This window comes from Pseudomassariella vexata, assembly GCF_002105095.1.
Source record: "Pseudomassariella vexata strain CBS 129021 chromosome Unknown BCR38scaffold_24, whole genome shotgun sequence".
NCBI classification, from domain to species: domain Eukaryota; kingdom Fungi; phylum Ascomycota; class Sordariomycetes; order Amphisphaeriales; family Pseudomassariaceae; genus Pseudomassariella; species Pseudomassariella vexata.
Genome location: NW_024467979.1, coordinates 131,226 through 146,275, shown reverse-complemented (window position 1 = coordinate 146,275; position 15,050 = coordinate 131,226). Strand labels below are relative to the sequence as shown.

The following is a 15,050-nucleotide window of genomic DNA, read 5'->3' as shown; positions in this document are numbered from 1 at the left end:
TTACAACTTCCTTTTGAACATGTAGGACCCATACATGCCACCCACGTCGGACCTAGCGACGGGAAGCTTTCGCATGCCCCAGAACGAAGCGCCCATCTTCCAGGAACGCATTCCCGAGTCCCGAGGGCCGTCCTTGGCGGTAAATCGTCTGACAAGCCACGCCCTGCTTCCGAACTCCTTGACCGCCCACCCGGATTTCTCCACGGCCGGCGATTTCGCGAGGCGCATGTATAGCTCGTCGGCAACTTCGACTACCTCCAGCGGGGCCGACGACTTCTTCATGATCGATATGCTGCTTCCAAACAAGGCACTCAGGTCCAACTCTGTCCGCATGTAGTCCGATAGGTCGAGATACTTGAGCGTGTGAGGTTCCCAATCCACCTCCATCGCCTCCTGATCGTCGTCGTTCCTGTTGGGTCTGAATAGCTGATCGATGTCGCTTACTTGGAGCCGTCGTCCCAGTGCCAGTTCCTCTAAATGCTTCGTCAACGGTCGAAGAAGGTCGATGTGTGTAGAATCCATTTTGCTCCCCTTCAGGCTAAGAGATCGCAGGCTCTTAGGAAGGATTGGAATCAACCTGCTCACGTCGTCTACATCCAAAAGCTGGTGGCTCCGCGCATCTGTAGCAAGGCTCAGATATATGAGTGAGTGCTTCACCGCCGGGTGGTTCTCCAAAAAGTCGATGACATTCTCTGGTGTCAGCGCTTTGCATTTGGCCAGGTTGAGGTGTGTAACCCTGGCGGTGTGCGGTATCGACTGAAGTGCCTTGTTTGTGATCTGCGTTCCACTAACATCTAAATATGTGAGTCTGCCTAATCGTGGGAGTAAAGTGTCGAACACCCTCGAAGGGAGGTTGATGCACCTGTGCAGAGATAGGCGAGTGATGGCCAAGTTTTCAGGCCATTCGGAGTCCACAATCGCTGACATGGCATTCTTGAAGTTTGCCGAGGAAATGCCCGTGAAATCCAAAGCCTCCAGTCTTTCAAGCCCAAAGAAGAGTTTGCGTAGTACATTTTCGTCGATCTCCGTGTCGATGTACTCCTGAGCCAAGAACTCCCTCAGGTACGGCGTCAGCTGAAGACACTGCAGCAAGGTCTCAGGGGTCAAGTTGCGAGTTGTAGCTCGCTCAGCAGCAGTCTCGAAGAGAGTCATTGGGTTGAAGTGGCTGAAATCCAGCCGCCGCACAATCGTGCCAAGTTCCTTATTCTCGGTAATGTGGGTCAAGAACTTGCGGAAAATTCGTGAATGGGGAATAGTGATGTTCTTATAGAGTGCATTTATAGTTGCTGTGTGCAATCTTCTTGACGTTAAGAGTAGCGACATCAGATCAACGTTACGCGCAGTAACTCCATTTGGAGGTACATCGATGACCAAATGGTCGATTATTGGATCTGGTATCGTAGTTCAGTTTTTCGTTCTCACAAATCCAGCCACAGTCGCGAACTCACCAAGCAGCTCCAGGGGTAGTCTTTCAATAGGTGACATGCCAGGCGCCGGCCTGTCCGGACCCTTAGTCTTGTTTGGCGTGACGGGAGTCGACCATACGATCTTCAATGACCGTAAGTCCCCATAGCTCCTGCTGGCCTGTCTACCTCTTACACCGATTTGTTTCCAACCTTGGAAGCCATCTGCGGCGACAGCAGGAACCCACGAGCCATGTAGCCTGCTTTGCGGTTGCGTGATAGGAGGTACGAATTGCGTCATAGTAGCCATTTCCAGCCGCGATGGAGGCAAATCGTCTACAGCCTCCTCGTCTTGCCGGGAGTAAGAAGAAACCTTCGTGCTAGTAAAAGTCTGGGCAACGTCAGAATCGTTCTCGCGGACGGACGAGAAGGATGACCGGACAGACTTTTCGGGAGAGATTCCTCGTCGACTGTGATGCCCGGCCCCGTCCATGGCGTAGGGCAAAGGTTTGTCTTTAATAATATCTTTCGAGGTGTGCAGCCCTCCGCCAGGGAGGGTAGGTGAGAGAGGAGAAGACATGGCGGGCGCGTGTGTTCGCGAATGAATGCCTTTGGTTTAATAAGCTCCTTGCTCGCTCAACTCGGTTCGACTGCGCAATCGCAAGGGGGAATGCGCCAGTCCTTGCACTTTCCTGCTCCAGGCTCGAGGCTGGCAACTGGACCTTTGCACCGGATGGATTGTACTAAGTCTCGGGTTTCACAAAGGTAGGCAGGCATAGACAACCCCAGGTGGGCTTTCTCTTAGTCAAGGTGTCCAGCTCTTAGGTAAAAGTTTGGTGGCGCGATGCGGGGAACGACTGATGAGATGGATCCGTGTTTAAGAAAAAGCTGTGACACGTAGCAGCAAGATGGAGTTGTTGTGTCTTTGCGGTGCGTTGGTGTCAGGGCAATGGGTGATGGGGAGAGAGTTGTCGAAGCAGGTTACTGCGGTTGGGTTGTTAATACGTAACAGACGAGCCAACGGGGAAGCGAGGCTAGAGTGTCTTCGTGTAAGTGGTCGACAGTCGATGGTGAAGATGACGGTGAATGAATGTTGACCCTGCAGCGACCTGGGACCAACCGTACCGTACCCTAGCTGTCAATTCCCGGCGCGCTGGTCAAATTGATTTTCCTAAAGAAGTAGCAATTTAAATAGCAAAGTTTGCTTACAGCCGGGGATCTATTGGTGTAAGTGTACGGATGACGAGCAAGCTTGCCATGGATAACGATTTCAATTGCTCAAAATTGAGTAATGGAAACAAAGCACTGGAAGACTGCTGGGTTCCTCTTTGTCACCTGAGCAGGCCTTGACCGGCTATCCGCGAGGGGCTGGGCCCTGGCCATGATTCGGTTGACATACATTAGAATGAGTAATAGGAACTCATCGATATCCGAGCTGGTTACTTTGGACCAGATGATGCGTTGCAATTGATGCCAAGTACCAACGATTGTGAGACAGACTTAACAACCTTGTAAGTGCATTGGGCATTGGGTGCCGCAAAGCGGAGGGTGGCTAAACCGGAATCGGATGGCAGCCGGACCCCGTTTTGGCAGTCGAAAATCCGGGGTAAGGCGTTACACTGGATTGCAAAAAAGGTATGTCTTATTAAGAATTTGAACGTCATCAAGAGCCTCCTTGCCTCTCCGTTAAACGACAAACCCGACAAGTATCCCAACGACGTGAATCGTAACACACCAGCTGATATGAAGGATCGATGTCATATTGAGGCAAGTATCCACTTCCTCACAGTCCGCCTGCCACAGCACCGCATGGTTCTCTCTAGCTGTCCATTGGAGCCAAAAATTTTGTCCCTGAAATATCCACCAGCTGCGATATCGCACGACAGTCCAAGGTCAGCACGAAACTATGGACGCCAAGACACCTGTCAGAGATAAAGCCATTCTCTCGGACTCGAGCCATAGGCAAGCAAAGAAACTGCGAGGCTGAGGGCTCTGGTTCCCACTCAAGGACCCCTGGCCGGTCATTCAGGAACCACTATGCAGACCGACAGCGCTGATGAAAGGGTCTTTGAGCTTAGAGCCGCCAAACCTGCAGCACATTGCATTGGCCGATCCCCGCCGAGCATGAACTACGGCGGTAGGAGGTTATGTCCACGTGGACAAGATAAGGTCATTCAGCACCGCAAACTCCGCTTTCGCTCTAGACTAATTTCTGTAATGCTGCTGCGGTTCATCACATAGACGCGAGCCTCGTAGCATAGAGGTGGCATGGACTCTCTTGGATCGCTCATCGCATCGGCCGCTGTAAATTGCCTGGCCCGGGCAAAGAGTCCTGGACTGATACGCCATCCTGCAGCGTTGGTGCGCCATTGATCTACTTTGAGACCTGCATACCCGAACGACCAATTTTACGGACAAGGCTTGCGAGGCGCCTTCATCGCAGACGGCACCTGCCAATCCGCACATGCGATTTCCTAGTGTGCACAACCAACATTTGCGGCTGGCGTCATTGGCGTTCCCCGAAAGGCACAGAGTTGAGTTACATAACGCGTGATGAGCATCTCCGCGGGCTCGGCAGGCATCTCCTTGCCTTGCTTTTTCCTACTCATGCAGGCTGTGTTACTTGAATGTTTGAGGACTGTTTACCCTTCGTATCACCAGGCCCCTAAGCAACCTGCCCTGAATCGCGAAGTGCTGATATTTTGTACAGAGCACCGGACTACAGCGTCCGGCGCAATGCTCTAAGTACTACTGTACCTTAACCATCACGGCTAACTACTTAGGTACACCCAAGACATCTGGAGCTCTTCCCTCTCTAGATGACCCGATATCTGCATCCCCCGTACCGGTTCTAAATGTTCTCCGTGCCGCGTGCCGGTGTAAAGACCCGAGTCACCACTTTCATGTTCATTCATCAATGCCGGCTTATATTCTCCAGCATCGTAATTATGCCTTATCCAGTATTCCAGATATCCGAGATGCCGATTTCAAACCAATCAGCGACCAGTCATTATAGAAGCAGTCCAGACGCCGTGGTCCGTGGGTGACAGCCATCGTGTGGCTCCTGCAAACTCCGTAAACTCCATAGATGTTGAACAATCGCTTGAACGCCGCCGAGAGAAGCAAATGCGGTAGGAAGAACATTTCGTTACCGACCATTCAGCTTTTTCCCGTTCTTCATGCGATTCTTACAATTGTCACAGTACCATTTGGCTACGTCCTTGTTAGCTCAAGTGCTACGATCGATTCAGTCTCGCCGTAGAGATCCAACTTACTACTTGGGCCCGGGGCCGACTTCAACCCAACACAGCCAAGGTGGAACCACTCCTTCTCACAGTCATCAGCGTCGCAAGCAACCATCTCGCCATATGAGACACCATTGCAGTAGCAGTAGCGCAGTTCGTCGGCGTCAATTTCGTCGACATCGTCTCCTTGAGCACTGCTGGCTGCATCTTCATTGTTGACGGCTTGTGCGGCCAGTGCGGCCTGGGCGGCAGCACCCTTCTTGTGACTTCGTTTGGCTGTTCCCGTCTGTGCATTTCGCGACGATCGGGATCTGATAGCCTCCGGAAACCCGCCAAGGGCAGGGGTTGATGGCTTGCTGGCACGGCCACTCTTGGTCGTGACCACCGTGGTCACAGTTGGCGGTGTCGGTTGTACTGATTCTGGCCTGGGCTCGACATCTTCTGGCTTTGCGACCGAGTTCTTTCTGCTCCTGATGATCGTATTCCCGCTTACAGTTGGTTGTGGTGTGGCTTCCTTGATCGTCTCGGTCTTGACAGGTATCGGCGTCTCCTTGAACGGCTTGATGTCGTTGATGACCCGCGAAGCAGTTTGGACGGCGCCGGCATCCGCAATTGGCGGCAAAACGCCGTTGGGTCGATTAGATGCGGAGGAAGCCGGACGTTGCCGGGAATTTTCAGTGTTCGCTGCCGTGGAATTCTGCCTGGCCCGGGACGATGCTGGACGAGCCGCAGTAGCAGAGGGTGCTGGTGCGCTGTGGGCGATGTTCTTCGTATCAACCAAGTTGGGTTGTATCGGGGATGATGCAATAGAAGGAGAAAGAGCTGTAGGGAGACCGTTCCTGCTACGCCAAGGGTCAGCTGTAAAGTAGACTTGATTCAAGAATGAGTACGAACCTCTTCTTTGATTGGCCATTGGCAGTCGGCAAAGCCTTTCGCTTCTTAGTCGGCACTACTCCTGCCTCCGGGACTGGAGTAGCCCGTGGGCTTGAGTTCTTCGATTTGGGTGCACTGTTGCCAAACACACTGCTCATGGCACGTTCCATAGGCTGGCCCCCGTTGATCGGCTTGTCCTTGCTATTGTCCACCTTACGTTTCTTGGGTGCAGGAGTATTGCCGTTAACGGGAGCACCTGCAGTAATGCCCAGCCCCACCAGCGCACTCGCTTCCGCATTCTTTCGTGACTTGGAGCCGTTACCCGATTTCTTTGAGGATTCGCCTTTTTGCTGCTTGTTGTTCTCGTGGTCTGCATCTAAGTCCGAGTCTTGATGATGGTTCTTGAGTCCCTTCTTAGCAGCTACCGCCTGTTTTCGCAGTTCGCTCCTAGCGGCTGCCTCTTCTGCGAGCTGTTGGGCGGCGGCGGTGATGGCAGACGCGCCATCCCGTCGCGATCGCTCGGCGGCGCTAGCTCGTTGAGCTCGGTTCTCTGGGTAGGCCCAATGTGTGGTGCTGCCCCATTTGGCCTCGTCGCTGAACTCACCCTCGAGGTGTGGCCACACGTCATCGATGCGGGCAAGTTGCCGGGAGAGGGCATCATTGGCAGTCGAAATGACGTGGTTCTTCTCTTCGAGCGCAACTAGCATCTCCTGTATTTTGAATGCCGTCTGGCGGAACAGCTGTCGACGGGGTAGATTGGCAGGGTCGAAGACGGTGGCGTTGTAGTTATCGTCGGTTGAGGAAGCTGGAGGCAAGTTGCCGTTAGTGCCCATCACGAAGCCGACGGAGCTATTCCGAGCGCTCATGGGCGCCGAGACCGGCGCTGTACTGCTAGTGGCATCGTTGGCAGGTCGTGATTCGGAACGGTTCGTCTTGAGGGCGGCGTCGACGAGCTGGAAGAGGGTGTCTTCTGGGGCGAAGATTTTGGCGTCGACCTCTTTGAGTAATGTAAAATGTCGAACTAGGTCTTTCGGCAGCGATGTAATTGCGTCGGTAAAGTGTGTAATCGCAGGAAAGATATCGATCGGTTGATCGTGACTGGCATCTGGCCCGTTCAGAGACCGAGTCAAGCCAGATGACCGAGGGGGATTTGTGCGAGTCTGGCGGAATGGCTGGGCCCTGCGACTTGAGGGAGCAGGTCCAGCCTCTGCTTGAGGCGGTTTTGCAGTTTTCATGGCAGTATGAGTGTAGGGGGCAACAGGAAGGTATGACCGTTCCGGAGAAAAGTTCGTGTCGTGACTTGTGCGGGCGAGCGAGGGTGTGGAATTCTGTTGTTCAGGATGATGGCGCTGAGGAAAGCTTTTGTCAGGGAAAACAGATAGACTTGAAGCTTCAAATCATGAAGCTCAAGTCATTTTGGGATATTGAGCAGAGAAGACCGGTCGAGATTACAAGGGAAATTGGCGTGCCAGAACTGGGCGCAAAAGGTGCTGTTGCTGCTACGAAAGATGGGAGATGGGGAAGCGACCGCATCTCTCTGACGGTTCACAGTGCTGGTGACTATCCGGGAGCCCCCCAGCTTCAATTGCAAATGGCCCACCAAAGCACAGAAAGAGCGCCAGACAGTTCACCTCGGAGCCAGTTAATCCGCCGTTCTGCCGCAACTGATAAGATAAGATGCGTCTCGGCTCGGCAAGCAGACTTGATGTCATTGTGTCTGGTCTTGGTCTCATTGCAAAAATGTGAAAGCCACCTGAGTGCTTCGAGCTGAGATAAGGAAACGATGCAGAGTACCACGCAAACCTTGACATCTGACCGGGGATAGGTTGGAGGCTCTGGACTGCCTGTTGAATGCTGTGCGATCTGGGGCGTGTAGACGTTGACATTCAACGGCACGACGTAAAAGCATGCAATGTTCTCCACAAGCTGTTCTTGTTGTCTTCAAAGTCTGTTTGGTGCATGGTTTGCTAATGCAAGGAAGGCTGCGTATTCGGTCCATTATTGATTTAATTACTATCTCGCCATGCCATTGCAACGAGACGGATACCGAAATGGTGCTCTCTATCCCTGAAATTGGGAATTCAAAATTTGTAGCGAGTTATAAGCTCAGGTAAGCCAAAAGACCAGACTTCGTATTTTTGAGACGTTTTCTCCTTGGCCAATTCAACAACTCAAACTACTCTTGGGTATAATGCAGTTCTACATTACACGATGCCATCCGTGCTTTTGTAATACCAGAACGCCTGCCTTATGTACACTGGACAAAATGCCCGGATTGTTACAACCGTCACATCGACTTACACTGGATCAGCGTCTACTCTGCCTTGACGCGTTTCCCGAGCTTGTCCTCGCTTCCCTGTTTCTTCTGTCGCCACTGCCACTCCAATAAAACCGGCAAGAAGTGCCAGAGGTCAAACTCGGGCCAGTAACATTTCAGGAAGAAAATGTGCGTGTCTTCATGGCACTGCCACAGCATGAAATCACTCAACCGCTTGACGCCACTAGTTCGAATGAAGATATCAAGCGGCGGACAATCCCCGGTGTACATGTGGCTGTTGATCGTTTCGGCGGTAATAGTCTCTGCATTTAGCAAGGGCGCCTCCTTGGCTTTCCCCTTCCCCTTATCCTTTGGCCGGGGTCGTGGGGAGTCTTGGTTCAGCGTCGTTGTGGAAGATACCGAATCATCCACGTCTGATCTCGCCGTTGACTCTGTAGACGATTCTTGTAGCGACGAGGACGAGCTTGACCGCTTCAGTTGATTAGACCGGATCTTCTCTGTGATCCTCGCCTGCGAAAACGGAGTGACCGGCGACTGTGGGGGGTTCGAGAACTCTTCCACGGTTGCCTTGATCGCGGCTGTCATTTCGGCTCTCGAGGTGTAAGGGAAGCAAATGTTGAGGATTGCGCTGGAGCGTTGTAAGCCAAAACCTCCCTGTATGGCTACAAATAATCACCTACTTTTTGTTGTGCTTCGTCATATCGATAGCTTTGTCGACAAAAGGCAACACATCGTCAGGAATCAAGTCTCGTTCTCCCAACACTCGAATGCCAGCGCCGTATCGATCGAGAATGTCCCCATGTTGGCAAAGTTGTTCCAGTTTCACCTTGGCCATCTTCATCAGTCCTGACACCTCGGATCGTGGTCTGTTAAAGTTCTCGATGCTGAAGGCATATACGGTAACCACCTTGACGCCGCATTTGTAGCAAATCTCGAGAACCTAGATTGTGTCAGCATGAAGACAGGGATGGCGCGTTCTGGGGACTGACGAACTCTTGCAAGAGCCTCAAACCCCAGGTTGTGGCCTTCAATAGGTTCGATGTGGCGATTCTTTGCAAAGCGCCGGTTTCCATCCATCTCGAAGGCGACGTGTAGAGGGATGGGACCCTGGCGCAATGTCCCAATCAACAACTCGCGGAGATTCTTAAGTGCCCATTCTATCGGTGGTGAAGTCATAAGCCATTTGCTCAGCGATGCTTCTGTGCCTGACGCCATGATGTGATCGAATTATGATTGCTTGGCTTGTGGTGTGGAGTTCTCGAGATGCTGCGTTGTGGTTGATGACACGACGGAAAGACGTCTATGGTTGTTGGCATGGATGAAATTACGGATGGCGCCCAAAAACAAATGAAAATGATACCGAGGCAGCAGTGAGGTTATGCAGACTCTACTAACACAACATCATGAAGAGAATTACGACGACCGAGGCAAATCACTACGAAATCAAAAGCTGGAGTATCGGAAGTCATCACTGCTGGCAGGCGCAGCCGTGGTAAGAGTGAATGCACGGGCCATGCTAGCTCAATCCCGGCCGGCCGAGATAATATGCGGTGAAGTTTCCTCCCATTGATCTATTGATGAATTGATGACCAAATGAATTCTTCCATATTGCACCTTCTGAATTTCTCCCTTTTTGTATATCTGCTGTGCAGACTGGAGCAATCGGGTTGTTTTTGCTAATGCATCCCCCAAAGCAAGGGAGAGTGGCTTTTGATGGACCTCCAAAGTGGAACAGACAATTTTGTAGCCTTGCATTGATTTACATGTAAGGCTGAATTAACCACCTGTCTTGTTTCGCCATCTGAGTCTTCGGGTTCTTTTAAGTTTTAATGAAGTCAAGTTCGACTAGAACTCAATTGGCTGGCTACACACCTGTGAACCCGAGGAGCTGACGGATTGGTCTGCAAGGGACCAGATTGGTGATCGATTTCTTCAACCTGCATTGGCGATCTTTCTCCTCACCTCCAACCGACCGCTGATACTTCAACCCCACCATGATCCTGTCGTAGCAATAACAAAATGTCCTTCACAAATGCACCGGTGACGCGCAGCCTGGTCTATGGACTTGTCGCCTTCTCCATCGGGGCCAGTCTTCTCGACATCAAGCACTACTTCTACATACTTATCGACATACATATATGGCGATTCCATCAGGCATGGCGAGCTTTCATCTATCAGCTCTGCTACACCAATTCGTCCGAGGTACTATTCGCGGCTATGACGCTGTACAATATGAGGACGGTTGAACACTTGTGGGGCTCGAGGAAGTATGCGGTAAGTTTAACCTACTGGCGATGCTTTCTGCATTGGCATACTTGACTGTTACTAAAATAACTCTAGTCCTTCATCATCGTAACGTTCCTGATCACGAGCATATGTACGCCAACCTTCTTGACCCTTGGACTGAGACCATTGACCTTCGGATTCTTCAACTACCTTCCTGCCGGACCGACGCCTACAATTTTCGGTATACTGGCACAATACCATGCCATGATACCACACATGTACAAGTACAGGTTGGCCACGTCGGCTTCTCCGCCAACAAACGAACAGTTCCAGGGTCTCACATTCTCGAACAAGTCCTACATATATCTGTTGGCGGTTCAATTGGCACTCTTCCAGTGGCCTGGTTCTTTGCTGGGAGCATTGATGGGCTGGATCTTGGGCTATGCGTGGAGAGTGGAGGCACTGCCCCCATCGCTGACAAAATGGCGCCTTCCTGGCTGGATGGTTGGAATCCGTACCCAGAGACGCAGCGAAGAGTTTGAGGGCCTTAGGAGAAGGTTGGAAGGGGAGGGTACATCTTCAGCGACTGCAACTGGGGTCCAAAGTCAGTCTGATGGTGACGTAGGCCGCCGCAGGACAATGGGTCAGCAGATCATGGACCAGTTCCGAGGGGCATTTTAAATAGCAGAGAAACCGGTCGATCCCATACGTTTCAGGCATTTTACAATACATCGTAACTTAGGTTTCATGAGTGAAGAGTGGCCGAGCCGGCGAGCCAGAGAATCGTAACCAATAAAGTCACCAATCAGTGAGCTTGATGCTCCAGGCTGGAAGTCGTTGCCGTGACAGCATCCTACTCCCCATGTTCCAATTTTTTGACTTTGGGCCACGGACTTTTTGGGCGTTCATCGGGATTCCAGACTACTATGATATGTGTACAACAACACTGTGTTAGCCCGTGATGCCGGGGCTAGCGGCTATGTAGCACAGCCCGGATAAGGAAATGGCGAGATGGAGACCCCGGCAATCACAGACATTGCGAAATTACCATGCCAATTTTCGCGGACGGAAAGACGATGAGCAGGGAGCGCGACGCGTATGCACAGTGTTCGCGATGCACAAATCTCATCACAACCAACGAAAAATTGTTCATTATGTCGAGTCAGCGTATTGATTCACAGCCCTCTTTTGCTTGCGACAGCTTTCAAATTCGGGCCTTGACGGACCTGGCAGTGCAGGGTTTATATTTAGCGGGAGGGAATGGGGAACCCTTATTTTAACTAGCTGACAGCAAACCAGAGAGCCCAAACGCTCGAGGGAATTCCGGACAAGCCACTTTTAGCACACTTTTGGCAACCGTTGTAATTACTGCCCAAAGAGGCTTAGCATCCAGCCCCAAGCAGCAGGTGCAGAGAATCGGACGAGGATCGTCCTCAGTGTCCGCTTCCATTTCCTTTACGGTGTCAGCGATGCCCCATCACGAATTGGCGCTGAGACTCCTTTTCTCACAAGCATAGCAAGCCCGCGCCCAGCCTAGCCCATCCTACGAAGTACGGACTTTTGCAAACCTTGAAGCTTGCTTTCGGGCATGACACTCATTCACTTTCCGTAATCTTGCCCCCGCCTGTTGCTTCTGGCTAATTGCTCAATTTTTGTTTAATTTCTTATTGGATACCCGCGGGCGCGTTCCCGGTAATACTTGCGTGTCTTGTTAACCGTGCTATACTTGCATCACTTCGTACACTTTCATTTTGCGCGCGACATTTGTCCTCTTTCGAATAGCGACCGTGTGCCCAACCACTGAACCAACGACGACAACCCAATCAAGCGAACGGAACACTGCATGGACGGCCCCAGCCTTCGGTCATAGGCGAAAAACTGTTGTATAATGTCTTTGTGACGCAGGCGCCGATTTGCCCCGGAATAGTCGATCATGAACGGCATCGCGAGCAGGTTGAATGGTTCTGCTGGGGGGCGGCCCGGGTTGCAGTTGCAGAAGCCCATGGACACGCCGCGAGGACCTGTGCTGGTTGAGGGTTACCGGCAAGATGCTGCGAATAACTTCCAGCAGGAAACGTCGCGCTTCAATCCCGTAGGAATCCGTCTTCGATCTGGTTGTGAAGCAAGCCAGGTCGTCAAAAATGAGAGTAATGCTGATGATGTGAATAGATGAATACCGAAAGAGTCCAAAGTTCGGTGCTGGTAGACCTCAAGGACCCCGTTCAAGTACACCTGCTCACCGAGACGGCATTGTTGGACAGCAAGGAGTATGAGATTCTCTCCCAGGAAGAGGTGGACGACCTCAAGAAGCTATGTCAAGGTCTCAATCAGCGAATAGACCAAATCCGATCGAACCTGGCTATCCAGTCGAAATACCGCGATGCCGCGATATCTATGTCGAAGCTATATTCACCAACGCAGGGAAAGAGAAGGAGTTTATTGGGAAACCGTAATAGTATGGGTGATGCTGCGCGCGAAGCCGAGGCGGAACGCAAGGCGATACAACAGAAGTGTGAAGATCTGGCTGCGGAGCTCTGGGTTCTCGAGAAGCGAGTCATGGAACCGCAAAGGAAATTACTGGAACACACGGCCGGTATCTTGCAGTTGACACACAAGTCAGGCAAGAAAGCCGAAACACCAATCCCGAGAGCGCCACTTGTCAACGGAGTGCCTGCTAGCCCCGAGAGCATGTACACGGCGAATGGGCGCAACAGCATGGAGCCTCCGGATGATATGCTCTTCTTCGACGAAGGAAGCCTCTACAGGTCATTTGACGATGTTGGATTCGGTGGTCATCTACCGTCCAATGTTCCCATCGAAATTCCCTTGAAGTCGCCTGTCCGCGGACAGACTAAGGCACTTGCCGAAGAAACCGAGAAGTTGCGGGAAGACAACTACCAACTACGGGAGGAGAAGTCCCAGCTGATGCAAAAGGTGGAGGCTCTCACATCGCAAACTCGGTCCTTGAGCTCAGAACTTGATAATGTGAAAAGTCAAGGTTCTGGGCAAGGGGCTTTGATAACCGATACGGGAAGGAAGTTGGAAATGTTCAACAATCAAATACGCGAGATGATTGTGAAGTCGGATCCTGCGAAGAACGGAAACTACAACGTGCCGCCATCCGGTCAGTTCGAACCCGGAGATATGATCGGAAGCCATCTGGAGTATCTCCAAAATGCTTTGTTCGTCGTTGCCAGCAGCCAGAGCGACAGCTCGGGTGCTGCTGTGAAGATCCAGGCCCTGAACATGCGGGTTCGAGATCTCTTGAGTGGTAATCCAGATCTTCCACCGCCGCCAGAGGCCGACGCAGACTTCGACGCGCAAGTAGGCTACCTACAGAACTCGCTCAATGTGATTGAGGGTGAACTCCAGAAGGCGGTCGATTTGTCGAGCGCAGGCTCCGAGAGTAGGATGAAAGAACAACAAGCAGAAACTGTTCTCATGGGTCTCTGGGAGATTATACAATCAGGCTATGCTGATATCCGGCAACGTAAGCAAGATCGCAGGAGGACTCGTATGGAGAAGGGTCTCGATGACGACGAAGGCGATACGTCAGACAGTGAGTCTTTCGATCCAAACGAGAAGTACTCGCTCTCGGCCTTCTCGACCAAGGTGCAATGGCTCTATGCGCAAGCCACAAGCCTGAAGGAACAAAAGTCCGTCTTGAAGCGACAGATCAAGCAGCAGCGAGATCTCGCTGGAAGATCGGATGGCGAGAAAGACTTGGCACTGAAGTCCAAGGTGGAGGAGCTGGAGCAGACACGCGCTATCATTGACACTTTGGAGAAGGAGGTAGACGATGTTCGTAAGCAGCTTTCGCAGGCACTCTCAGACCTCGAGCAGGCGCAGGATGGCGCGCAGAGGAGTATCTCGGAGCAGTCCGCCGCTGTGCAACAGGCGCATGAACAGCTCAAGGAGCGCAATGCTCAGATCACTACACTGCAGACCAGCAGTAAGGACGCGGAAACGCGGCTGGCTACTGCTGAAGCAAACATCGCGTCCATCACCACTCAGCTCCAAAATGCCAATGGTGCTAAGGGCGCAGCGGAGAAGGAAGCGGAGGAAATGAGCAAACAGATCAAAGCCAAGGAGGAGGAACTCGACCAGACGATGGGTATGTTGGCTGAGTTCAAGATGAGGGCTACGATGGCCGAGGCTGAACTTGACGGCGCGTATGGCAGCCGGAAGGAGAGGGCTGCCGAGGTGGCGGCGCTGGCCAACACATCAGAGAATTCCAAGTTGCAGACTAAGCTCGAAAGGCTCGAACCGCAGGTGGAGAAGTTGAAGAACGAGCTTGAAGCGACGCTTAAAGACCTCGAGGGAATCACCAAACAGGCTCTGGAGAGCGAGTCCAAGATCAGTGACCTCGAAGTCGAGCTCGACAAAGCCAAGGATGCCGCTCAGAAGGAGAAGTCACAGCTCCAGGATGAACTTGACCGCGAGCGCTTACGGCATAGTAACGGAGCGGGCTCACCAAACCCAACGAGCAAGGCGACGGAGATCGTTACCGAGAGGTACAGGGAGCAGTTGAGGAGCACGCGGCAGAAGCACGCCGAGGAGATGAAGGTATGTCTTTTGTAACCCGGTGAACCCTCAACAGCGATATTTGCAGCTTACTAACCCGAATTTCAGGAGGCACTCATGCTGCGGCGCAGACTGGAGGACGAACTCAAAGCTCTGAAGAGGGCGGGCGGACCGGGCAGGAGTCCACTGAGTCCGCGATGATAATGATGAAGAAGCTGTTGATGAGCCCTGCTAGCACGTTTGAAGAGCCATTGCCTGTTCATTATGTTCTGGATACCACATATTGGAATACCGCGTTTTTCTCTTTCTTTCTTTTTGAGCTTGGCTGTATAAAATCTCTTCTTTTTTAACCTTTCTGGATTGAACCAAGTTGGCTGGTGTTTTCTGTATATAGAGCCGCACAGCGGCCGGGTGGGCTGCATTGGGAGGCGATCAAGGAGTTCTTTCACAACACACTGATATATAGCCCTTCACCTTCCGCTTCTTACTTTGCGAAGATAC

General features: G+C 52.1%; 5 protein-coding genes across 5 annotated transcripts; 2 read left to right on the top strand and 3 right to left on the bottom strand.

Moving 5' to 3' along the window:
- On the bottom strand, positions 1 to 1,896 carry BCR38DRAFT_356048 (uncharacterized protein; the record flags this gene model as incomplete). Its single annotated transcript, XM_040856999.1, has 2 exons — positions 1 to 1,391; positions 1,449 to 1,896. The coding sequence occupies 2 exons, from the start codon at positions 1,894 to 1,896 to the stop codon at positions 1 to 3; spliced, it is 1,839 nt and encodes a 612-aa protein (XP_040709941.1).
- A 2,346-nt stretch (positions 1,897 to 4,242) lies between these two features.
- BCR38DRAFT_119853 (uncharacterized protein) lies at positions 4,243 to 7,174 on the bottom strand. The gene is made up of 2 exons (XM_040853462.1): positions 5,543 to 7,174; positions 4,243 to 5,487 (listed from the first exon to the last, which is right to left on the bottom strand). Exons 1-2 carry the CDS (start codon positions 6,754 to 6,756, stop codon positions 4,617 to 4,619), a joined length of 2,085 nt encoding a protein of 694 aa, XP_040709940.1. The 5' UTR covers positions 6,757 to 7,174; the 3' UTR covers positions 4,243 to 4,616.
- Positions 7,175 to 7,505: 331 nt separating this feature from the next.
- On the bottom strand, positions 7,506 to 9,332 carry BCR38DRAFT_469535 (di-trans,poly-cis-decaprenylcistransferase). Its single transcript, XM_040862807.1, has 3 exons — positions 8,793 to 9,332; positions 8,480 to 8,739; positions 7,506 to 8,427 (listed from the first exon to the last, which is right to left on the bottom strand). Exons 1-3 carry the CDS (start codon positions 9,012 to 9,014, stop codon positions 7,836 to 7,838), a joined length of 1,074 nt encoding a protein of 357 aa, XP_040709939.1. The 5' UTR covers positions 9,015 to 9,332; the 3' UTR covers positions 7,506 to 7,835.
- A 1-nt stretch (position 9,333) lies between these two features.
- Positions 9,334 to 10,879, top strand: BCR38DRAFT_451432 (uncharacterized protein). Its single transcript, XM_040861462.1, has 2 exons — positions 9,334 to 10,073; positions 10,140 to 10,879. The coding sequence occupies exons 1-2, from the start codon at positions 9,819 to 9,821 to the stop codon at positions 10,704 to 10,706; spliced, it is 822 nt and encodes a 273-aa protein (XP_040709938.1). The 5' UTR covers positions 9,334 to 9,818; the 3' UTR covers positions 10,707 to 10,879.
- Positions 10,880 to 12,027: 1,148 nt separating this feature from the next.
- Positions 12,028 to 14,750, top strand: BCR38DRAFT_356270 (involucrin repeat protein; the record flags this gene model as incomplete). The annotated part of the gene is made up of 3 exons (XM_040857013.1): positions 12,028 to 12,117; positions 12,195 to 14,591; positions 14,658 to 14,750. The coding sequence occupies 3 exons, from the start codon at positions 12,028 to 12,030 to the stop codon at positions 14,748 to 14,750; spliced, it is 2,580 nt and encodes an 859-aa protein (XP_040709937.1).
- Between the last annotated feature and the right edge of the window lie 300 nt (positions 14,751 to 15,050).